Raw genomic sequence first — 19607 nt, 5'->3', positions numbered from 1 at the left:
AATGCTGCCTTGATGTCAAGGGCAGTCACTCTCACCTCACTGGAATTCAGCTCTTTTGTCCATGTTTGGACCAAGGCTGTAATGAGGTCTGGAGCCGAGTGGTCCTGGCGGAACCCAAACTGAGCATCGGTGAGCAGGTTATTGGTGAGTAAGTGCCGCTTGATAGCACTGTCGACGACACCTTCCATCACTTTGCTGATGATTGAGAGTAGACTGATGGGGCGGTAATTGGCCGGATTGGATTTGTCCTGCTTTTTGTGGACAGGACACTGCCCTGAGGAACTCCTGCAGCAATGCCCTGTAACCTTGGTTGCTGAGGGAAGTTAGGGTGGAAATTGCAGAGGTGCTGGCCATAATCTTCCAAACATCTTTAGATATGGGGGTGATGGCAGAGGACTGGAGAATTGCAAATGTTACACCCTTGTTCAAAAAAGCGTGTAAGGATAAACCCGGCAACTACAGGTCAGTCAGTTTAACCTCGGTGGTGGGGAAGCTTTTAGAAACGATAATCCGGGACAAAATTAATAGTCACTTGGACAAGTGTGGATTAATAATGGGAAGCCAGCATGGATTTGTTAAAGGCAAATTGTGTTTAACTTGAGTTTTGGTGAGGTAACAGAGGGTTGATGAGGGCAATGTGGTTGATGTGTATATGAACTTTTGAAAGGCGTGTGATAAGATGCCACATAATAGATTTGTCAGCAAAATTGACGCCCATGAAATAAAAGGGGCAGTGGCAATGTGGATATGAAATTGGCTAAGTGACTGGAAAGCAGAGAGTAGTAGTGAACGGTTGTTTTTCGGACTGGAAGAAGGTATACAGTGGTGTTCCCCAGGGGTCGGTACTATGAGGACTGCTGTTTTGATATATTTTAATGACTTGGACTTGGGTGAACAGGGCACAATTTCAAAATTTGCAGATGACACAAAACTTGGAAGTGTAGTAAACAGTGAGGAGGATAGTAATCGACTTCAAGAGGACATAGACAGGCTGCTGGAATGGCCACGTGGCAGATGAAATTTAATACCGAGAAGTGCGAAGTGGTACATTTTGGCAGGAAGAATGAGAGGCAATATAAACTAAATGGTACAATTCTAAAGGGGGTGCAGGAAAAGAGACATCTGGTAATATATGTGCACAGATCTTTGAAGGTTGCATTACAGATTGAGAAAGCGATTTAAAAAAAAACATACAGGAACCGAGGCTTTATAAACAGGCAAAGAGTACAAATGCAAGGAAGTTATGTTGAACCTTTATAAAGCACTGGTTCGGCCACAACTGGAGTATTGAGTCCAATTCTGGGCACCGTACTTTAGGAAGGATGTGAAGGCCTTAGGGAGGGTGCAGAAAAGATTTACTAGAATGGTTCCAGGGATGAGGGACTTGAGAAGCTGGAGTTGTTCTCCTTAGAGCAGAGATGGTTGAGAAGAGATTTGATAGAAGTGTTCAAAATCATGAAGGATTTAGATAATTTTTTTAAAAATAGAAACTGTTCCCATTGGTGGAAGGGTCGAGAACTGGAGGACACAGATTTAAGGTGATTGGCAAAAGAACCAAAGGCAGCATGAGGAAAAGCTTTTCCGCAGCGAGTAGTTGTGATCTGGAACGTGCTGCCTGAAAGGGTGGTGGAAGCAGATTCAATCGTGGCTTTCAAAGGAATTGGGTAAATACTTGAAGGGAAAAAAATTTGCAGGGCTACGGGGAAAGAGCAGAGGAATGGGACTAACTGGATTGCTCTTACAAAGAGCTGGCACAGGCTCGTTGGGCCGAATGGCCGCCTCCTGTGCTGTAACCATTCCATGATCCTATAGCATTTGTAGGAGTAACAAACGGCACAGTCCTTGTAAAGATAAAGTCTCATCTTCAGTGGAGAGTGTTCTCACTAATATACGACAGATAAGAATACATCTAAGAACCCCAAACTGGGTGTTCATGAGGCACTGGGCCATTAGCAACAGTGGAATTGTATACTACAACAATCTATAATCCCATGGCCTGACGTGTCCTTCACTTCTCCATCACCAACAGCAGCACCAGGCATACCATAAAAAAGAGCACAAACCTAATGAAGCTACTGTTTAGGGCTACCTGCATCATGAACAAAAACAGCTAAGCTGTAGACCGCAAAGCAGTCCCTGGCCAACTGATCAAAGCAAAGCTCTGTACCTCACTACATCCAGTCGAGAATTAATTTTTTTCAAGACTGGCATTTATTCCCCCTCCCTAGTTGCCCTTGAGAATTTGGTGGTGGGTCGTCTTGAAACGCTGCAGTCAGTGTAGTGAAGGTACTCCCACAATGCTGTTAGGTCGGAAGTTCTATAATGTTGACCCAGTGACGATGAAGCAATGGCAATACATATCCAAGTTGGGATGGTGTGTGACTTGGAGGGGAACTTGGAGGTGATGTTGCTCAAATGCACATGCTGCCCTTGTCCTGGGTGGTGGAGGTTATGGGTTTGGGATGTGCAACTCACCAAGTCTTTGGCAGCTGCAGTGCATCCTGTAGATCGTCACACACCAGCTACTGTACACCTGTGGTGGAGGGGGTGGATATTTAGGTTAGCAGGTGACGTCCCATTCAAGTGGACTGCTTTGTACTCCATCATATTCCTGACTTGTGTCTTGTCGGTGGTGGAAGGCTTTGGGGAGTCAGGAGATGAGGCACTTGTTACAGAATACCCAGCCTCTCACCTGCTCTAGTAGCCACAGCATTTTCTGGTGACTGGTGAATCCCAGGATTTTGATGATGGGGAACTTGTTGATGGTATTGCTGTTGAATGTTAAGGGGATGTGGTTAGGCTTTCTCTTGTTGGTGATGGTCATTACCTGGCACATGTGTGACGTGAATATTGGTTGCCATTTAGCAGCCCATGCCTGGATGTTGGCCCGTTCTTGCCGCACGTAAGCATTGACTGCTTCAGTATCTGAGGAATTGTGAATGGAGTTGAACAATGCAATCATCAGTGAACAGCCCCATTTCTGACTTCATGATGGATGGCAGATCGCTGATGAAGCAGTTGAAGACGCTGCCCTGGGGAACTCTTGCAGTGATGTCCTGGGGCTGAGATGATTGGCCTCCAACAACTGCAACCATCTTCCTTTGTGCCAGATATGACTCCATCCATTGGAGAGTTTTTCCCATTCATCAATTTTACTAAGGCCTCTTGATGCCACACTCAGGAATGCTGCCTTGACCTACCCCCACCTCACCCTTGTGCTCTGATTTTAACCCTCCACATCTGGCAGAAACCAGGTTGGGTGGGGGGAGGGGGTGCAGTTAAAATGAGGACAGTCACTTACCCGCTCTGATCTTGCTGCCTTCCTGCCGTGTCCCGATATTAACCGCTTTTAAGCTGGTGAGCGGGACACCGGCAGGAAGGAAGTGGGATCCTTTATATATGCAGGTTGGATTCCAATGACTGCAATATTAATCGGAAGGCCTGAGTGGGGAAGCAGTGATGGTTTCCTAGTCAGGCCAGACCTGCCAGAAGTTGAATTGTGGGCCAGAAGTGGCCCAGGCAGGTAAGCAATTAAATTTAATTTTAGTTTTCCTTGGGGGCCAAGAGGAGCAGGAGTGCTGCTGAATTCCAGCTCCAGTAATGGACCTGGCTGAGTTCGGGCAGGTCAGCAAGAAAATTTATAGCAATGAAGCCCAGCCATTAAGATTGGCCAGGCTTCCACGTCCCCAGATTCGTCTTCTTCTTCGGGGCTCGTGCGCACCATACCCACACCCCCTTTAAAATCAGGGTCTTGGATTTTAGTTCTTGTGTCCATATTTGAACCAAGACTGTAATGAAGGTTAGAGCCAAGTGGTCACGGTGGAATCCAAATTGAGCAGAGTATTGGTGAATAAGTGCCACTGAAGAGCATTGTTGATGACTCCTTCCATCTCTTTGCTGATGAATGGAAGTAGGCTGAAAAGAGCGGTAGTGGTCAGGTTGGATTTGTCAAGCTTTTTGTGGGCAGGACTTACCTGAACAATTTTCCTCATTGTCTGATAGATGCCAACATCGTAGCTGTATTGGGACAGCCTAACTAGGGATTCGGCTAGTTTTGGAGCACAGGCCTTGAGCACTACAGCTGGGTGTTGGGAGGTGTAGCCTTTGCTGTATCCCATGCACTCCGCTGTTTCTTGATGTCAAATGGTATTAATCAAATTTTCTGAAGACTGTGGTGGTTGGGACCTCTGGAGAAGGCTGAGAAGGATCATTCACTCGTCACTTCTGGCTGAAGATGGTTGAGAACGCTTCAGCCTTGTCTTTTGCACTCATGTGCTGGACTCTGCCATCATTGAGGATGTGGATGTTCATGGAGTTTAATTGTTCATCACCATTTACAACTGAATGTGGCAGGGTTGCATAGCTTTGATGTGGTCTGTTGGTTGTGGGATTACTTAGCTTTGTCATTTTTGTCAGGTTCGCAACTCATTTTCAGGAATACGTGGTGCTGCCGCCGACATGTCCTTCTACGTTCTTTATTGAACCAGGTTTGGTCATCTAGCTTGATGGTGATGGAAGAGTGAGGGATATGCCAAGCCATGAGGATATAGATTGTGGTGGCATACAATTTTGAAAGCTCACAGCACTTCATGAATGGCCAGTTTTGAGCTGCTAGATCTGTTCTTAATCTATTCCACTTAGCACTGTGGAACTGCTACATGACATAATGGAAGATTTCCTAAGTATGAGGATGGGACTTCGTGGTGGACATTGAAGAAGGAGGATCCATGAAAATTCCCATCTGCTCCACGAGCCTGCTGTGCCATTGAATAGGCTCATGGCTGATCTGTATCCTGGCTACAAGTCCCTTAATATCCTTGGCTAGCAAAAATCTATCGATCTCTGATTTTAAATTATTTATTGAGGTAGCAACGACTTTTTGTGGGAGAATGTTGACCCTTTTGTGTGAAGAATTATTTCCTAACTTCTTCCCTGAATGGTCTGGCTCTTATTAAGGTTCTATCCACTTGATCTAGACTCCTCCACCAGTGGAAAAGGTATCTCTCTATCTATCCTATCAAAGGCTACTACACAAAATAAGAGCTCATGGTGTAGGGGGGTAACATATTAGCATGGATAAAGGATTGGTTAGCTAACTGAAAACTGAGAGTAGGCATAAATGGGTCATTTTCAGGTTGGCAAGATGTAATGAGTGGCGTGCCACAGGGATCAGTGATTGGGCCTCAACTATTTACAATCTATATCATTGACTTGGATGAAGGGACCGAATGTATAGTTGCTAAATTTGCTGATGACACAAAGGTAGGTAGGAAAGTAAATTGTGAAGAGGACATAAGGAGTCTGCAGAGGGATATAGATAGGTTAAGTGAGTGGGCAAAAATTTGGCAGATGGAGTATAATATGGGAAAATGTGAACATGTCCACTTTGGCAAGAGGAATAGCAAAGCAGTATATTTAAATGGAGAGAGATTGCAGAACTCTGAGGTACAGAGGGATCTGGGTGTCCTAGTACATGAATCACCAAAGGCTATACCTGCATACTAACAAGTGATTAGGAAGGCAAATGAAATGTTATCACTTATTGCAAGGGGAATGGAATACAAAAGTACAGATGTTTTGCTAATGTTGTACAGGGCATTGGTGAGACCACATCTAGAATACTGTGAAGTTTTGGTCTCCTTATTTAAGAAAGGACATAATTGCTTTTAGAGGCAGTTCAGAGAAGGTTCTCTCGACTGATTCCTGGGATGAGGGGGTTATCGTTTGAGGAAAGGTGGGACAAGTTGGGTCTATATACATTGGAGTTTAGAAGAATGAAAGGTGATCTTATTGAAACGCATAAGATCTGTTGGGGACTAGAAGGGGTAGATGCTGAGAGGATGTTTTCCCCTTGTGGGAGAGACTAGAACTAAGGGCCACAGTTTAAAAGTAAGGGGTCTCCCATTTAAGACTGAGATGAGGAGAAATGTTTTCTTTGAGGGTCATGAGTCTGTGGAACTCCCTTCCTCAGAGAGCGGTGGAGGTAGGGTAATTGAATATTTTTTAAGGCTGACTTAGATTCCTGATTAACAAGGGAGTCAAAGGTTATAGTAGGTAGACGGGAAAGTAGCATTGAGATCGCAATCAGATCAGCCATGATCTCATCAAATGGCAGAGCAGGCTCGAAGAGCCAAATGGCTGCCTCCTGCTCTTAATTCGTATGTTCATATCCATTCCTTTCAAAATCCTCAACAATGGTTGAGTCCACCAAATGACTGAGAAACCAGGCTGAAGTGTTTGCAAGCCTCTTCAGCTAAGTGCTAGTGGTTGACTGTTCCCAAGGTCGTCTCCATCTTAGATGCCAGTGTCTAGCTAATTCTTTTACGCCACATGACATTAAGATGTGGCTGAGTGAAATGGAAACAGTGAAAGCTATGGGTGCTGATAATATACAGGCTGAAGTGCTGAAGACCGGCACATCATTATCATTTGTCTCCTGAGCCTAGCTATTTCAGTTCAGCCAAGACATTGGCATCGAGCTGGCAATATGGAAAATTGCCCTGTACTTCACAGCATGCACATGCAAATAAGATGTATGTTACCAAGCATAAGAATTCCTATCATTCCTGCCCCCATTGTACTCAATGTAACTTACGAACAGATAAGAGGGTAGTATTCTCATGAGCAAATCCATCCAGCTGAAGTGATCTATTTTGAGGTGCTCACTACTTGGACAATTTACCATACCTCAGGTTTGCTTGCCAATTTTTAGGTTTTTTTTGAGCTGCCAAGCTATACTTAAATCTGCTTGAGTTGGGGATCTCTGGTTATCTGCATATTTCTGACCCCCACCCATATTTCCCTATGTGGATTCCTCTGTTTGCAATGCTGAAGGAGAGCAGAGCAGAGGAGAGAGGCAGCATCAAAGGACAACCTGCTTTAACTCCCTGCAATAAGGCCCTGAGAGGCTGGACCTTCACTTCAATTCACTGAGGAGATCTTGGATAATCTATGCCATGTTCTGCACAATGACCAGCAGCCCCAATCAAGTGCCTCAAAAGTTCAGCCAATGGCTGTCCAAACTAATACAACTCTCAATTTTTATGCCGCTGGTCACGAAGTTCTGCAGCATCACCCAGGGTGGCATCCAGGGCAGCATTTGGCAGGTCACAGATACCATCTTCAAGAAACCTGGGGAATTCATGCATTTTGGGTTGACTCCTAGGCAGCAATATCACAGGGCTATTTAGTTCTCTCATTGCTGGTTTTACATCGAAACTATAGCACAGAAGCAGGTCATATGGCCCAACTGGTCTATGCCGGCGTTTATGCTCCACACGATCCTCCTCCCTCCCTACTTCATCTAACTCTGTCAGGATACCCTTTCATTCTTTTCTCCCTTAAATGCTTCTATGCTATTTGCCTCAACTACTTGTGGTAGCACGGTCCACATTCTAACCACTTTTTGGGTAAAGAAATTTCTCCTGAATTCCCTATTGGGTTTATTAGCAACTATTTTATATTTATGACCTCTAGTTTTGGACTCCCTCACAAGTGGAAACATTTTCTCTGCATCTAATCTATCATTATCTTAAAGACCTCTATTAGGTCATCATTTCTAGAGAAAAGAGCCCGTCTTTTCAGCCTTTCCTGATAAGTATATCCTCTCTCCAATGCTGCCACATCCTTTCTATAATATGGAGAGCCAAACTGTGCACATTACTCCCAAGTGTGGTCTAAACAAGGTCCTGCACAAGTTTAACATAACCTCTTTGCTTTTCAATTCTATCCCTCTAGAAATGAACCCTTGTGCTTGATTTGTCTTTTTCATGGCCTTATTAACCTGCTTTGTTACTTTTAATGATTTGTGTATCTGTACCCCTAGTTCCCTTTGCTCCTCTATCCTATTTAGACTCTTATTATCCAAGCAGTATGTGGCCTCCTTATTTTTCCTACTAAAATGCACCACCTCACACTTATCTATACTGAAACTCACTTGATAATTACATGCCCATTCTGCAAGTTTATTAATGTCCTCTTGCATTTTGACGCATTCTTTGTATTAACTACAACCCCCCCCCCCCCCAATTTGGTGTTGTCCACAAATATTGAAATTGTACTTCCGATTCTTGAATTCAAATCGTTAATATAAATTGTGAACAGCAGTGGTGCCAGCACTGATCTGTGGTACACCACGTCCCACCTTTTGCCAACCATGAGTAGCTACCCTTAACTCCTACTCTACTATTTTGTAGCTAACTTGCTATCCATTCTGCTACCTGCGCCCTGAACCACATGCTCTGACCTTAGTCATGAATCTACAATGCGGTACCTTATTGAAGGCCTTTTGAAAATCCAAATATATTACATCAACTGCATTACTCTTGTCTACTTTGTTACTTCTCCAAAGAATTCAGTAAGGTTGGTCAAGCATGACTTTCCCTTCTGAAATCCATGCTGACTATTTATATTTCTGTTCGCTAGATGTCTTTCTATTACATCTTCGAATAAAGATTCCATTATCTTTCCTACCACCGACGTTAAGCTAAGTTCCCTGAACTTATTCTATTTCCCTTTTTAAATATAGGAATAACATCAGCTGTCTGCCAGTCCTCTGGCACTTTTCCCTTTTCTAGTAAATTTTTATAATGGCGCCTCTGCTATCTCCTGCCTAACTTTTAATATTCGTGGATGCAATCCATCCGGACCAGGGATCTTATCCTCCCTTAGTTTGATTAGTTTATCAATTATCTCCCCCCTCTCTATCTTAAATATTTTAAAATCTTTTTCGACTTCTAATGTTCTGCCTGGTAAATACCGAGACAAAGTAACTATTCAATATTTCTGCCATTTTGCTGTCATTATCTGAGAGTTTATCTTTTGCATCCCTTAGTGGCCCTATCCCTATTCTGATTTTTCTTTTGTTATTTGTATAAATACTTTACTATTTCTTTTATATTCCTTGATAATTTAATATCATAGTTCCTCTTTTCATTCCTAACCTCGTCATATTCCCTCTTGTCATCCTCCTTTATTGTCTATGTACTTAGTGTGCCTTTTTCTTTCGTTTCAATTTTACTCTTATCTGTTTATTCATCCATGGTGTTTCATTATTGGTTAGTTTGTTCTTGCTTTTTAGAGGAATATGTCTCCTGAACGTTCTTGATCACTGTTTTGACTATTATCCACTGCTGTTCTAGTTTTTTGTCTGTCAAAATTTTTTCCCAGTTTACCTGCCCTAGTTTTACACTCATCCCCTCAAAATTATTTTTTTTCCCAATCTATTATTTCGGTCTTTGTCTACTTATGTCTTTCTCAGTCATTATTTTAAACCTTATTATGTTATGATCACTATTGCCTAGATGTTCCCCTATGTTCTCTTATCTGTTCTGGTTTATTTCCCATTTCTCGAACTCCAAAGTTCAAGCGGCAAAAGATGATATCCGTGTTGCATTGTGGACTTCTACTGGGGATCTTTTAAATTTGCTCAATAGAAAGGGATTCCACTCTCTATGACCAGCTATATCAAATCCTATGTCAGTGCCAAATTTGCAAGAAGTTGTCATGACACTTGCGTCATGAGACATTCCAACCTCTAAGCCCTATTTAGGGAAGAGTGTAATTTTGGGGTGGCTTCTGGGAGATGAGTTGTATCTCTTGCTTCAATGGCATATAACCCCACTTCAACTGTTAAACTCACCAGCAGAATTTCGCTACAATAAGGGCTAAACTGATGAATGAGAGGACCATAAGGGTTCTGAAGGAAAGTTTCTTCTCCCTTGATGGATCTGGAGGGGCGCTGTAGTACGCTTGTGAGTGGGTCTCCTGCATTGTGGTTGCTTGCTATGTGCATCTAAATTGGTGAAAAAAGAGAAATTGTAATGAGCCTTGTACTAAATCAGCAGTCAGATACCTCTTGCAAACCGGCCCTCAGGTGGCACCTAGATAAAGCATCAGGATAGGTAATAGAAAAGTGTGTTTAGGCTCACAGAGAAAATTTGGTGATTAGATGAAGGCTTTGTTTGATCTTTCATTATAAAATAAATCGAACATTGCACTTTGAATTGGCTTTATTGTTCATTGAGCTCGTGAAGTTTGGTTGGAGTGACGTTAATGGGAGCTAGGGCTAGAAGGACAGATGTTTAGGTGTGGAATGATTGGAGTTAACGGGAAGGCTGGAGAGATGTGGTGATGGAAGTTTTCCAAAGACAGGCGAACATACGAATTAAGAGCAGGAGTAGGCCATTCGACCCCTCGAGCCTGTTCTGTCATTTGATGAGATCGTGGCTGATCTGATTGTGACCTCAACCCTATTTTCCTGTCTACCTACTATAACCTTTGACTCTCTTGTTAATCAGGAATCTATCTAACTCAGCCTTAAAAATATTCAATTACCCTGCCTCCACCGCTCTCTGGGGAAGGGAGTTCCACAGACTCACTACCTTCTGAGAGAACAAATTTCTCCTCATCTCCGTCTTAAATGAGCGACCCCTTACTTTTAAACTGTGGCCCTTAGCTCTAGTCTCTCCCACAAGGGGAAACGTCCTCTCAGCATCTACCCCTTCAAGTCCCCTCAGGATCTGACATGCTTCAATAAGATCTCATTCTTCTAAACTCCAATGCATACAGACCAACTCGTCCAACCTTTCCTCATAAGATAACCCCCTCATCCCAGGAATCAGTTGAGTGAACCTTCCCTGAACTGCCCCTAAAGTAATTATGTTCTTTCTTAAATGAGACCAAAACTGCACACACCATTCTAGATGTGGTCTCACCAATGCCCTGTACAACATTAGCAAAGCTTCTCTACTTTTATATTCCATTCCCCTTGCAATAAATGACAACATTCCATTTGCCTTCCCAATCATTTGCTGTACCTGCATACTAACTTTTTTTATGATTTGTGTACTAGGACACCCAGGTCCCTCTGTACCTCAGAGTTCTGCAATCTCTCTCTATTTAAATAATATACTGCTTTGTTATTCCTCTTGCCAAAGTGGACAAGTTCACATTTTCCCACACTATACTTTATCTGCCAAATTTTTGCCGACTCACTTAACCTATCTATATCCCTTTGTCCTCTTCACAACTTATTTTCCTACCTACCTTTTGTGTCATCAGCAAATTTAGCAACCATACATTCGATCCCTTTATCCAAGTCATTGATATAGATTGGGCCTCACCTATTTACAATCACTGATCCCTGTGGCACTCCACTCGTTACATCTTGCCAACCTGAAAATGACCCATTTATGCCTACTCTCTGTTTCCTGTTAGCGAACCAATCCTTTATCCATGCTAATATGTTACCCCCTACACATGAGCTCTTATTTTGTGCAGTAGCCTTTGACGTGGCACCTTGTCAAAAGCCTACTGGAAATCCAAGTACACCACATCCACTTTATCCACGTTGCTTGATAATTCCTCAAAGAACTCTAATAAATTAGTCAAACACTATTTCCCTTTCACAAAGCCATGTTGACTCTGCCTGATTACATTGAGACTTTCTAAAGTGTGCTGCTGTAACCTCATTAATAAAAGATTCTAGCATTTTCCCTATGACAGATGTTAAGCTAACTGGCCTGTAGTTTCCTGCTTTCTGTGTCCCTCCTTTCTTGAATAGAGGAGTTACATTTGCTATTTTCCAATGTGATGGGACCCTTCCAGAATCTGGGGAATCTTGGAAAATTAATACCAATGCATCTACTATCTCTTCAGCCACTTCTAAGACCCTAGGATGAAGTCTGTCAGGACCTGGGGTCTTGTCAGATTTTAGTTCTAATAATTTTTTCAGAACCCTTTCCCTGGTGATTGTAAATGTTTTAAGTTCCTCCCTCCCTTTCACCTCTTGATTCACAATTATTTCTGGCATGTTATTTGTATCCTCTACAGTGAAGGTGGACGCAAATTATCTGTTCAATTCATCCGCCATTTCCTTATTCTCCATTATTAATTCCCCAGACACTCTCTAGAGGACCAACACTCACTTTACTTACTCTTCTCCTTTTTGGATTTCCTTTTTGAATTTTCTCATTAAATGTCTGCCACTGCATCTCTACTGACCTATCCCTTAACCTAATTTCCCAGTTCACTTTAGCCAGCTCTGTAGAAACTCTTACTATCCTTTATATACTTCTAGTTAGTTTTCTCTCGTATTCTAATTTCTCCCTCCTTATTATTCTTTTAGTCGTTCTTTGCTGTTTTAATATTCTGTCCAATCTTCTGACCTGCCACTAATCTTGGCAGAATTGTATACTTTTTCTTTCAATTTGATACTATCTTTAACTTCCTTAGTTAGCCATGAATGGTACATCCTTCCCCTAGAGTCTTTCTTTCCCACTGGAATGTATCTTTGCTGAGTGTTATGAAATAACTCATTAAATGTCTGCCACTGCATCTCTATTGACCTATCCCTTAACCTAATTTCCCAGTTCACTTTAGCCAGCTCTGTCTTCATGCCCTCATAATTGCCCTTATTTAAGTTTATAACACTAGTCTTGGACTTACTCTTCTCTCCCTCAAACTGAATGCAAAATTCAATCATATTGTGATCACTGCTACCTAGAGGCTCCTTTACAATGAGGTCATTAATTAACCCTGTCTCATTAAACATTACCAGATCTAGAATAACCTGCTCTCTGGATACCACTTTAATCCTAGAAGAATGTATTACTAATCTCCCTAGGAATTTCCCTTGCCAATGGCACAGAAGAGTCCTCTGAGTGCTGAGTCTCATGAGGCTGGCTTCCATGTTCCTTTGCCTCTTCAGCAGCCAGCCATTGAGATTTCATTTCCACTCCTTTATGAGCAGTGAAGTTGTGATGTACATAAGGCTCTTAGGACTGAGATTGCTCTCCAGACAGCTGAATCCTAGAAAGCACCTGCTGTGGGTTGCATCTCTTGTGGTACTGCCTTGGCAGCCTGCCCCTCCACCCTATGTACTCGTTCAATAGGAGAGGCTGGAAGTCGAGCATGTGCTGCTATTCTGAGAAATGGCATCGTCCTGTTTGTTGCCTCCAGTCACGACACTGGTGTACTGGGCCTGTGTTCAGGGTGGCCACTAATAAATGGATTTAATGGTGCCCATTAAATCCTGAAAGGATTGAGAGGGTGTCTCCTGCAAGCCAGCATCAAGTGTATAAAAGATGGAAAGCAGGGACCTACCTTATTTCAGGAATTTCCATTCACTGTGTGGCTGCCTACCACGAGGGCTTCCACAAATCTTTCAGCAATACTCATTAAAGAATCCACCAACAGCAAGGTGCATCGATGCAGGGGACCGATCAAATAGAAGGAATAGTGGCTGATTGACTCCATCAGTAGTAATCTAAATTCATAAAAGGTAAACTGTAATGCTGCTGAGCTTGATTCTCAAGCCTCCTTAACAGCCCAAAGTTTCAGCCGTCAGATGAGGAAACGGGAGCAAGAAAAAAAACTGATCAAGGTATTTCCTTTAAGGACAGAGTCCAATATCTGTTTAAGATTATGAGGTCCCAGAAGAGGTGTTAGTTGGAGGGGACAGTCTGGACAGAAATTAATTCTTTGCTCAGTAAAGTAGATTTTGTTAAGGACAATAGCTACAGGATGGTGAGCTGTCTACCTGGAACAAGAGCAGTACATATTGAGGAATGATTAGAAGGTATACTGAATGGACAGGTAGATATCCAGTAGTACTAATCTGCATAGGGGTAAATGACATGACATAAGGAAAAATAAGGCTTTAACTTAAAAGCTATATATGAGAAATGGCTCAAAAGCCAGAGAATGCAAAGTACTATTCTCTGGTATACTACCAGTATTTGGGAAAGGAGGGGAATTCACCAGAGAAGTGGAGGTAAACAAGTGGCTGGCTGCATAGTATGAGTACAACAAGCTACTTTCATAAATAATTGGAAACCATTCCAGAATAAAAACAGCTGGTACAAGTGAGATGGGCTACACTTAAGCCAAGTAGGCATAAGGTGACTTGCAAGGAATATTGAGGCAGAAATTGAAAATCTTTTGAAGTAGACAGGTGGAGGAAAGCATGGAGGGAAATGAGATCTGGGCAAGACATTATGGGATAGAAGGCAGTCAACAGGTAAGCATAAACACAGAATGGACAGACATTGCAGTTATGAGAGGAGGCAAATCTACAATAAATGCTAGAAACATTAGAAATAAGATGCTGGAACTACAGACTGTTGTCAGTAGGGAACTGTGATGTAGTGGGACTATCAGAAACATGGCTAAATCCAGAGGATGGAAATGACTATAACATTGTTTAGAAAAGACAGTGAATAAAAAAGAGGCGGTGTAGCCCTGAACGTCAGGAACACCTGGGAGGCAATATAAGTTGATCCTGTGGGAGGTGGAAGCTTCAAAATAAACTATTAGACATCTGTACTGCAAAAGTGTCCAATCCAACATAAGTGTTATGCTATAGCCCACCAGGACAGTACAACGAAGAGAGGACAATTTGCTCAATGAAGAGATTGGAAGGGTATGGGAGAACAGGAAAGTTATTTTAATGGAACAAAATAAATCAACCTAATATAAACTGAAGAAACTCGAGCAGTTTAGAGTCAAGATTGATGAATGTAATGTATGATTGCTTCTTGATTCTGTGTTAAGCAAGCCTTGAGTGACAATGGTCATCTTGATTTGATATTCGTGAAAGACCTAGAAAATGCGCATAAACTGGATGGTATAACATCCCTGGGGATCAACTGCAAAATGCTAATTTTTTTGTTTCCCAAATCATGTTAAACTAAGCCAGTAATGGGAGCCAGATACATAATTTTGAAATAGTTAAATTTGGTAAAATGTGCGAACAACTAAAGCAAATAGATTGGGGAGTTTGTTCAGCAACACTTCAGTAGAAGGCAGGAACACCTCTAGAGGTATAATGCTTAGCATGTAGGATAAATACATTCTCCAAACCAACAAGCTCATGTTAAACGTATGTGACCTCAAGTGGATTAACCAACAAGTGCGATAGAGGAAACAGGGTCTATCTCCTTTTTCCTGAAGGGAGAAAGAAGGGGCTCACTAGGGTGAATACAAGAAAATGTAGAAACATTAAAAGGGTGAATAGGTGAAGGGCAAACAGAGACCTGAAAAAAAGATAGCAGCTGAGATGAAGCATAATGGTTTAAAAAAAAAAGTTTCAGCAAAGGTGAAAACCATAAAGGATGCAAACAGGCTTGAAACTGAGGATGAGCACAAAATAGTAAATATTCTGAATGACTGCTTCCTCCAAGTATTCACAAGGGAAGACATGAGCAATGTGCCCTCCTGAAATATTGCTATCCCAAGTAAAATCAATTACTGTACTTCATTATGAATGAGATGGAAGTTCTAGACAAGATAAATGGGCTCAAAACAAATAAATGACATGGGATCGATGGTATTTATTCGAGTGTTGAGAAAGACTAGGGAGGAGATTTGTGAGGCACTGACCATCATTGAGAGTGTCAGTGGACACTGGAGAGGTATCAGTGGATAGAAAGAAGTGCTCATTTCCATTTCATACTGGAAGTCCAGAGACTTGAGCACATAACCCAGGCTGACACTTCAACGCAGTATTGCGGGAGTACTACGCTGTCATCTTTCAGATGAAACGTTGAACCGAAGCCGCATCTGCTCTCTCGGGTGGATGTAAAAGATCCCATGGCAATATTTTGAAGAAGAGCAGGGTATCCTGGCCAATATTTATTCCTCAACCAACATCACTAAATACAGATTATCTGGTCATGCATCTCATTGCTGTTTGTGGGACCTTGCTCTGCACAAATTGGCCACCACAATTCCCTGCATTACAAAAGTGACTATACTTAAAGTACTTCAATGGCTGTAAAGCACTTTGGGACATCCTGAGGTTGTGAAAGGCCCCAAATAAATATAAGTTCTTTCCTTTCTGTCAGCAGAGAGCAATGTCACCAGCAACAATCTGCAGAACAGCAATGATATGGATGCACTGTAAATTGGAAAGTTTAACTACTAGTGTGATTAGCTCATGGTTGTCTTTGTCACAAAGATAGATTTCAACCATTCAAGTCACTACTGCTTCTGCCTGCTTCCCCTTACCCAACAAACCAAACCTCCTGTCTCTAGTTTCCTCCAGCAAAACACTGGGAAGACTGAAGACATTGTCTTTGACCCTTGATACTAACTCCAGCCCCCTCAGACTGCTTGGAACCTCGGCATTCTTTCAACCCTGAGCCCAGGTTTAAACTTCATATCCTCTTCATTACAAAGACTGTCTACTTTTACTTCTAACAGCCTGCCGCCACCACTACTTCAGCCCATCTGCTGAAATCCTTATCCAAGCTTTTGTCACTTCCAGACTTGACTTTTCCAATGCTCTCCTGGCTGGCTTCCCATCCTCCAACCTCTAAACTTCAGCTTATCAAAAACTCTGATGCCTTTATCTAATCTTGCACCAAGTCCCACTCTCTCATCACCCTTGTCCTTACTGTTGTTCATCGGCTCATGGTTCGCCAATGCCCCAAATTTAAAATTCCTATCCTAGTGTTTAAATACCTTCATTGGCCTTGCCCCTCTCCATTTCTAAACTCTTTCAGCACAGCCCTACACCGTCCCTTTTCTCCCCATCTCCCCCTCCCACCCCCCTCCCCCCAAACTTTTTTTGCCTCAAACCTTGTGTACCTACCCTCCCCACTATCAGTGTTATGCCTTCAGCCAAATAGTCCCGTGCCCTTGAATTTCCTCCTTAAACCTCTCTGCTTCATCACGTTTTTCTCCTTTTTAAAGATCTTTTAAACCCACCTCCTTTAACCAAGCTATTGGTCACCCTTCAGTTTTTTTGAGTACACTCGTGTAGAACTTTGGGATGTTTTTCTACGTTAAAGCCTCTATTATACATGCAAGCTTTTGGCAGTAACAAAACAGTGCATTGAGTTTAATTTTCATGGGATACACATGAAATCTATTAGAATCAACCCCGCCCAAGAATAGCCTATTTTGAAATATTTGCACAGATGCTGTGTGCCCTACTGAGTGTTTCCAGCATTTTCTATTTTTCCAGCATTGCAGTATTTTGCTTTTTCAAATATTGCTTACTTATTTGTGTTAATTTTATTATATATATTTCAGGCCTGAAAGATGAAATATCAAAGGACAAGGAGAAAGAGAAAAGGGTCAAGAAATCTAACAAGGACAATGAGGATGAGAAAAACAAGAGTTCAAAACATAATTCACCACCCCAGTCCAAGGCTGAGAGAGAACCAAGTTACAGGTAACAATTGAATGAAATTTGTAACACTGTTAATGCAGAGAAGAGCTTGAAATTGGTAATCTATTTATTAAGGGCTAAAGCACCCTGTGACCAACATTATTCAGACTGACCTGCATTCAAACTGAAGTATTTAAGAGATCTTATCTATCTATATTTACCAATAAGGTAAATTCAAGGCCTCTGAATCCTTGTCTGAACTGATTGCATTGCTCTGAGACGGACCTGTGGAAAATGAGTAGCTCTGTATTCATTCTTGCTCTCTCTCTCGCACCCCCCACCCCCATTGATCCTGAAGTCATTGTATGATTGAGCATTTAATGTATTCATTGTGCAACCATCTGGCTTGTGCATTGTGTCCAGTCAGGTCTACAGTTTTATAAATATCAGATCTATTAAGTGATGTGTTTCTACAATAACTAATTGGATTTTAAAATTACTTATTTCAATTTAAATACCTGGATTTGGGGGGGGTTAACTTGATGCATATTTTTCTTTTGGATCCCTCTCAAACACTCTGGAAAAAGATTCAATTCTGTAGTTGCAGTCAGCTCTGTAAAGTGGCCATTTGTCTGGTTGTTACATAGTGCTCCTGGCCAAAAGCTGTTGGAATTACCCTCTATAAAACGGTCACCTTGTATTCTGTAATACGGCCAATGAATTCCACCCATGTGGAATAGTCAGGACTCGATCGCTGGAGTCTTTCCTATTTCACTTGAGCCCTGAGTTGCTAATTTTTTTGTTTTGTGCTGATTGATCAGCTGAAGTTTTCTGAACCTTGTTCTCGTGCTGGGAGATGCTGGGCAGGAATCAGTGGCTACTGATTTATAGGTATTCCACTCTTCCGATTGTGTAATCTTCAATTAAAGGTCTGCCATAGACTTCACAACCAGCGAAACTAAGCAATCATTTAGTTTGTGTACACCTGCAGTGTGGAGCATGAAATCACAGGCAGCCTGCTTTGGAATTTTAAACCAGGCTTTGTGTTCCCCCTTCTCACGTTCTTTCCTCCTTTAAAAATTATTTGTGTGTTTGTAGGAAACGCAAGAATAATGTGGCAGAAAATAACTTGAACAAAAAGCACAAGGAAGACACCTCAAAGATGCAAACAAGCAAAGAAATAAAAATCGAGCAAAAGGTAAGTTGTGGTAGAAATTATGCTTGCTGGCCTTTATTCCCCACCTGCCCAGTATTCTCCCCTCGTTTTCTAAAGGTGCTGCTTCTTGCATGTGTGCTGTGTTCAGGGTGCTGCCCACCCTCTGGTTCCTTACCCATTTCGCCATTCTTGTGTGATGCAAGGCTGCTGTTTATATTGGAAGACATCAAAGCCAAGCCTAATTCTCATTCAACACCCACATCTCTATTCCAGTGATGCTGAAGCAATTTATAGCATCCCAGCTGCCTTGGTGGCTGAGATCAGCCAACTCCGTATACACGACAAATCGAACCTGAGACCTTACTGCTTTGTATTATACCGTTCGGTGCATTTACCCAGTAAGCCATTGGGAGAGCCATGGAAATTATGCCTGTTGGAAGCAGGGGTTTTCCTGATGAGTCAAAATGAGGGAAGTATGAGAGAGTATCTTATTGGTGGTTGGTGTACAAAGTTTATTGAAGGAGGCTGGACAGGTATTAGGGTTGATGAAAGACTTGGGATTTATCAGCTATCTGGTTATTTAGGACTAGGAGTAATGCCAAAAAATACATTTCACTACATAGTATATACGGTAGTCATTTTAGGTCTGGACGATCAACTTCATTGTGATGGTTTATGCTATCTCAATCCCTGTATAATATTAACAATAAGGTCATTATCTGTTACAGGAGAGCTATGACGCTACAGAAAAGAAAGTAAAAGAAAACTTATTGAAGAGGTAAAGAAAATATTCTTGTGCAGTATGTTTTTTTCAAAAAGGTGAGAAAGGGGTTTTAGAACCAAATAAATTATAGCACATAAGTAGGTTGTTTGCCCCATTGTGTCTGCCAGCTCTCAGAACTATCCATTTAATCAAATCTTTTCTATATCCTTTAAAATTTTATTTTCAAATTTATCCACTTCCCTTTCAAAAGCTATATTATGGATACTGTTTCTGGTAGGGCATTCCATGTCCTTAACACCCTTTGCTAAAAAACCCAAAGAACCTCCTAACTCCTTCCTTTGGTGATTCCTTTAGTTACCAATTCACTGTCCAGTGAAATAGTTTTTTTTTCCCTATTTACCTGGTCAAAATCCTTCATAAATTTGAACATCTTAGATCTTTTTAACCTTTTTCCAGTGTAACGCGTCTCTTTCTCCCACCCCCCCACCCCCCCACCTAGTGTATTCTCCCAACTGAACCGCTTGCATTAGTATAGTCCTAATAAATCTTCCTATATTCTCTCTGTGATCTTGGCATCCTTCCTAAAGTAGAGCATCCATAGCTGGGCATAG

The 19607-nt window shown here is 41.9% G+C and overlaps 1 protein-coding gene across 3 annotated transcripts in view; it reads left to right on the top strand.

The window, feature by feature from the left end:
* The window catches only part of LOC137311581 (DNA topoisomerase 1-like), a 105692-nt gene that overhangs the window by 11036 nt on the left and 75049 nt on the right, over positions 1 to 19607 (top strand). For all 3 annotated transcript variants that reach the window (XM_067978705.1, XM_067978706.1, XM_067978704.1), the window contains exons 3-5: positions 17038 to 17179; positions 18215 to 18314; positions 19001 to 19050. In XM_067978705.1, coding sequence (XP_067834806.1) covers positions 17038 to 17179; positions 18215 to 18314; positions 19001 to 19050 — 292 coding nt within the window. The remainder of the gene's footprint in view (positions 1 to 17037; positions 17180 to 18214; positions 18315 to 19000; positions 19051 to 19607) is intronic.

This window comes from Heptranchias perlo, chromosome 3 (assembly GCF_035084215.1).
Source record: "Heptranchias perlo isolate sHepPer1 chromosome 3, sHepPer1.hap1, whole genome shotgun sequence".
NCBI lineage: Eukaryota > Metazoa > Chordata > Chondrichthyes > Hexanchiformes > Hexanchidae > Heptranchias > Heptranchias perlo.
The sequence above is the reverse complement of the archived record's forward strand: the minus strand, read 5'-3'. Positions and strand labels throughout refer to the sequence as shown.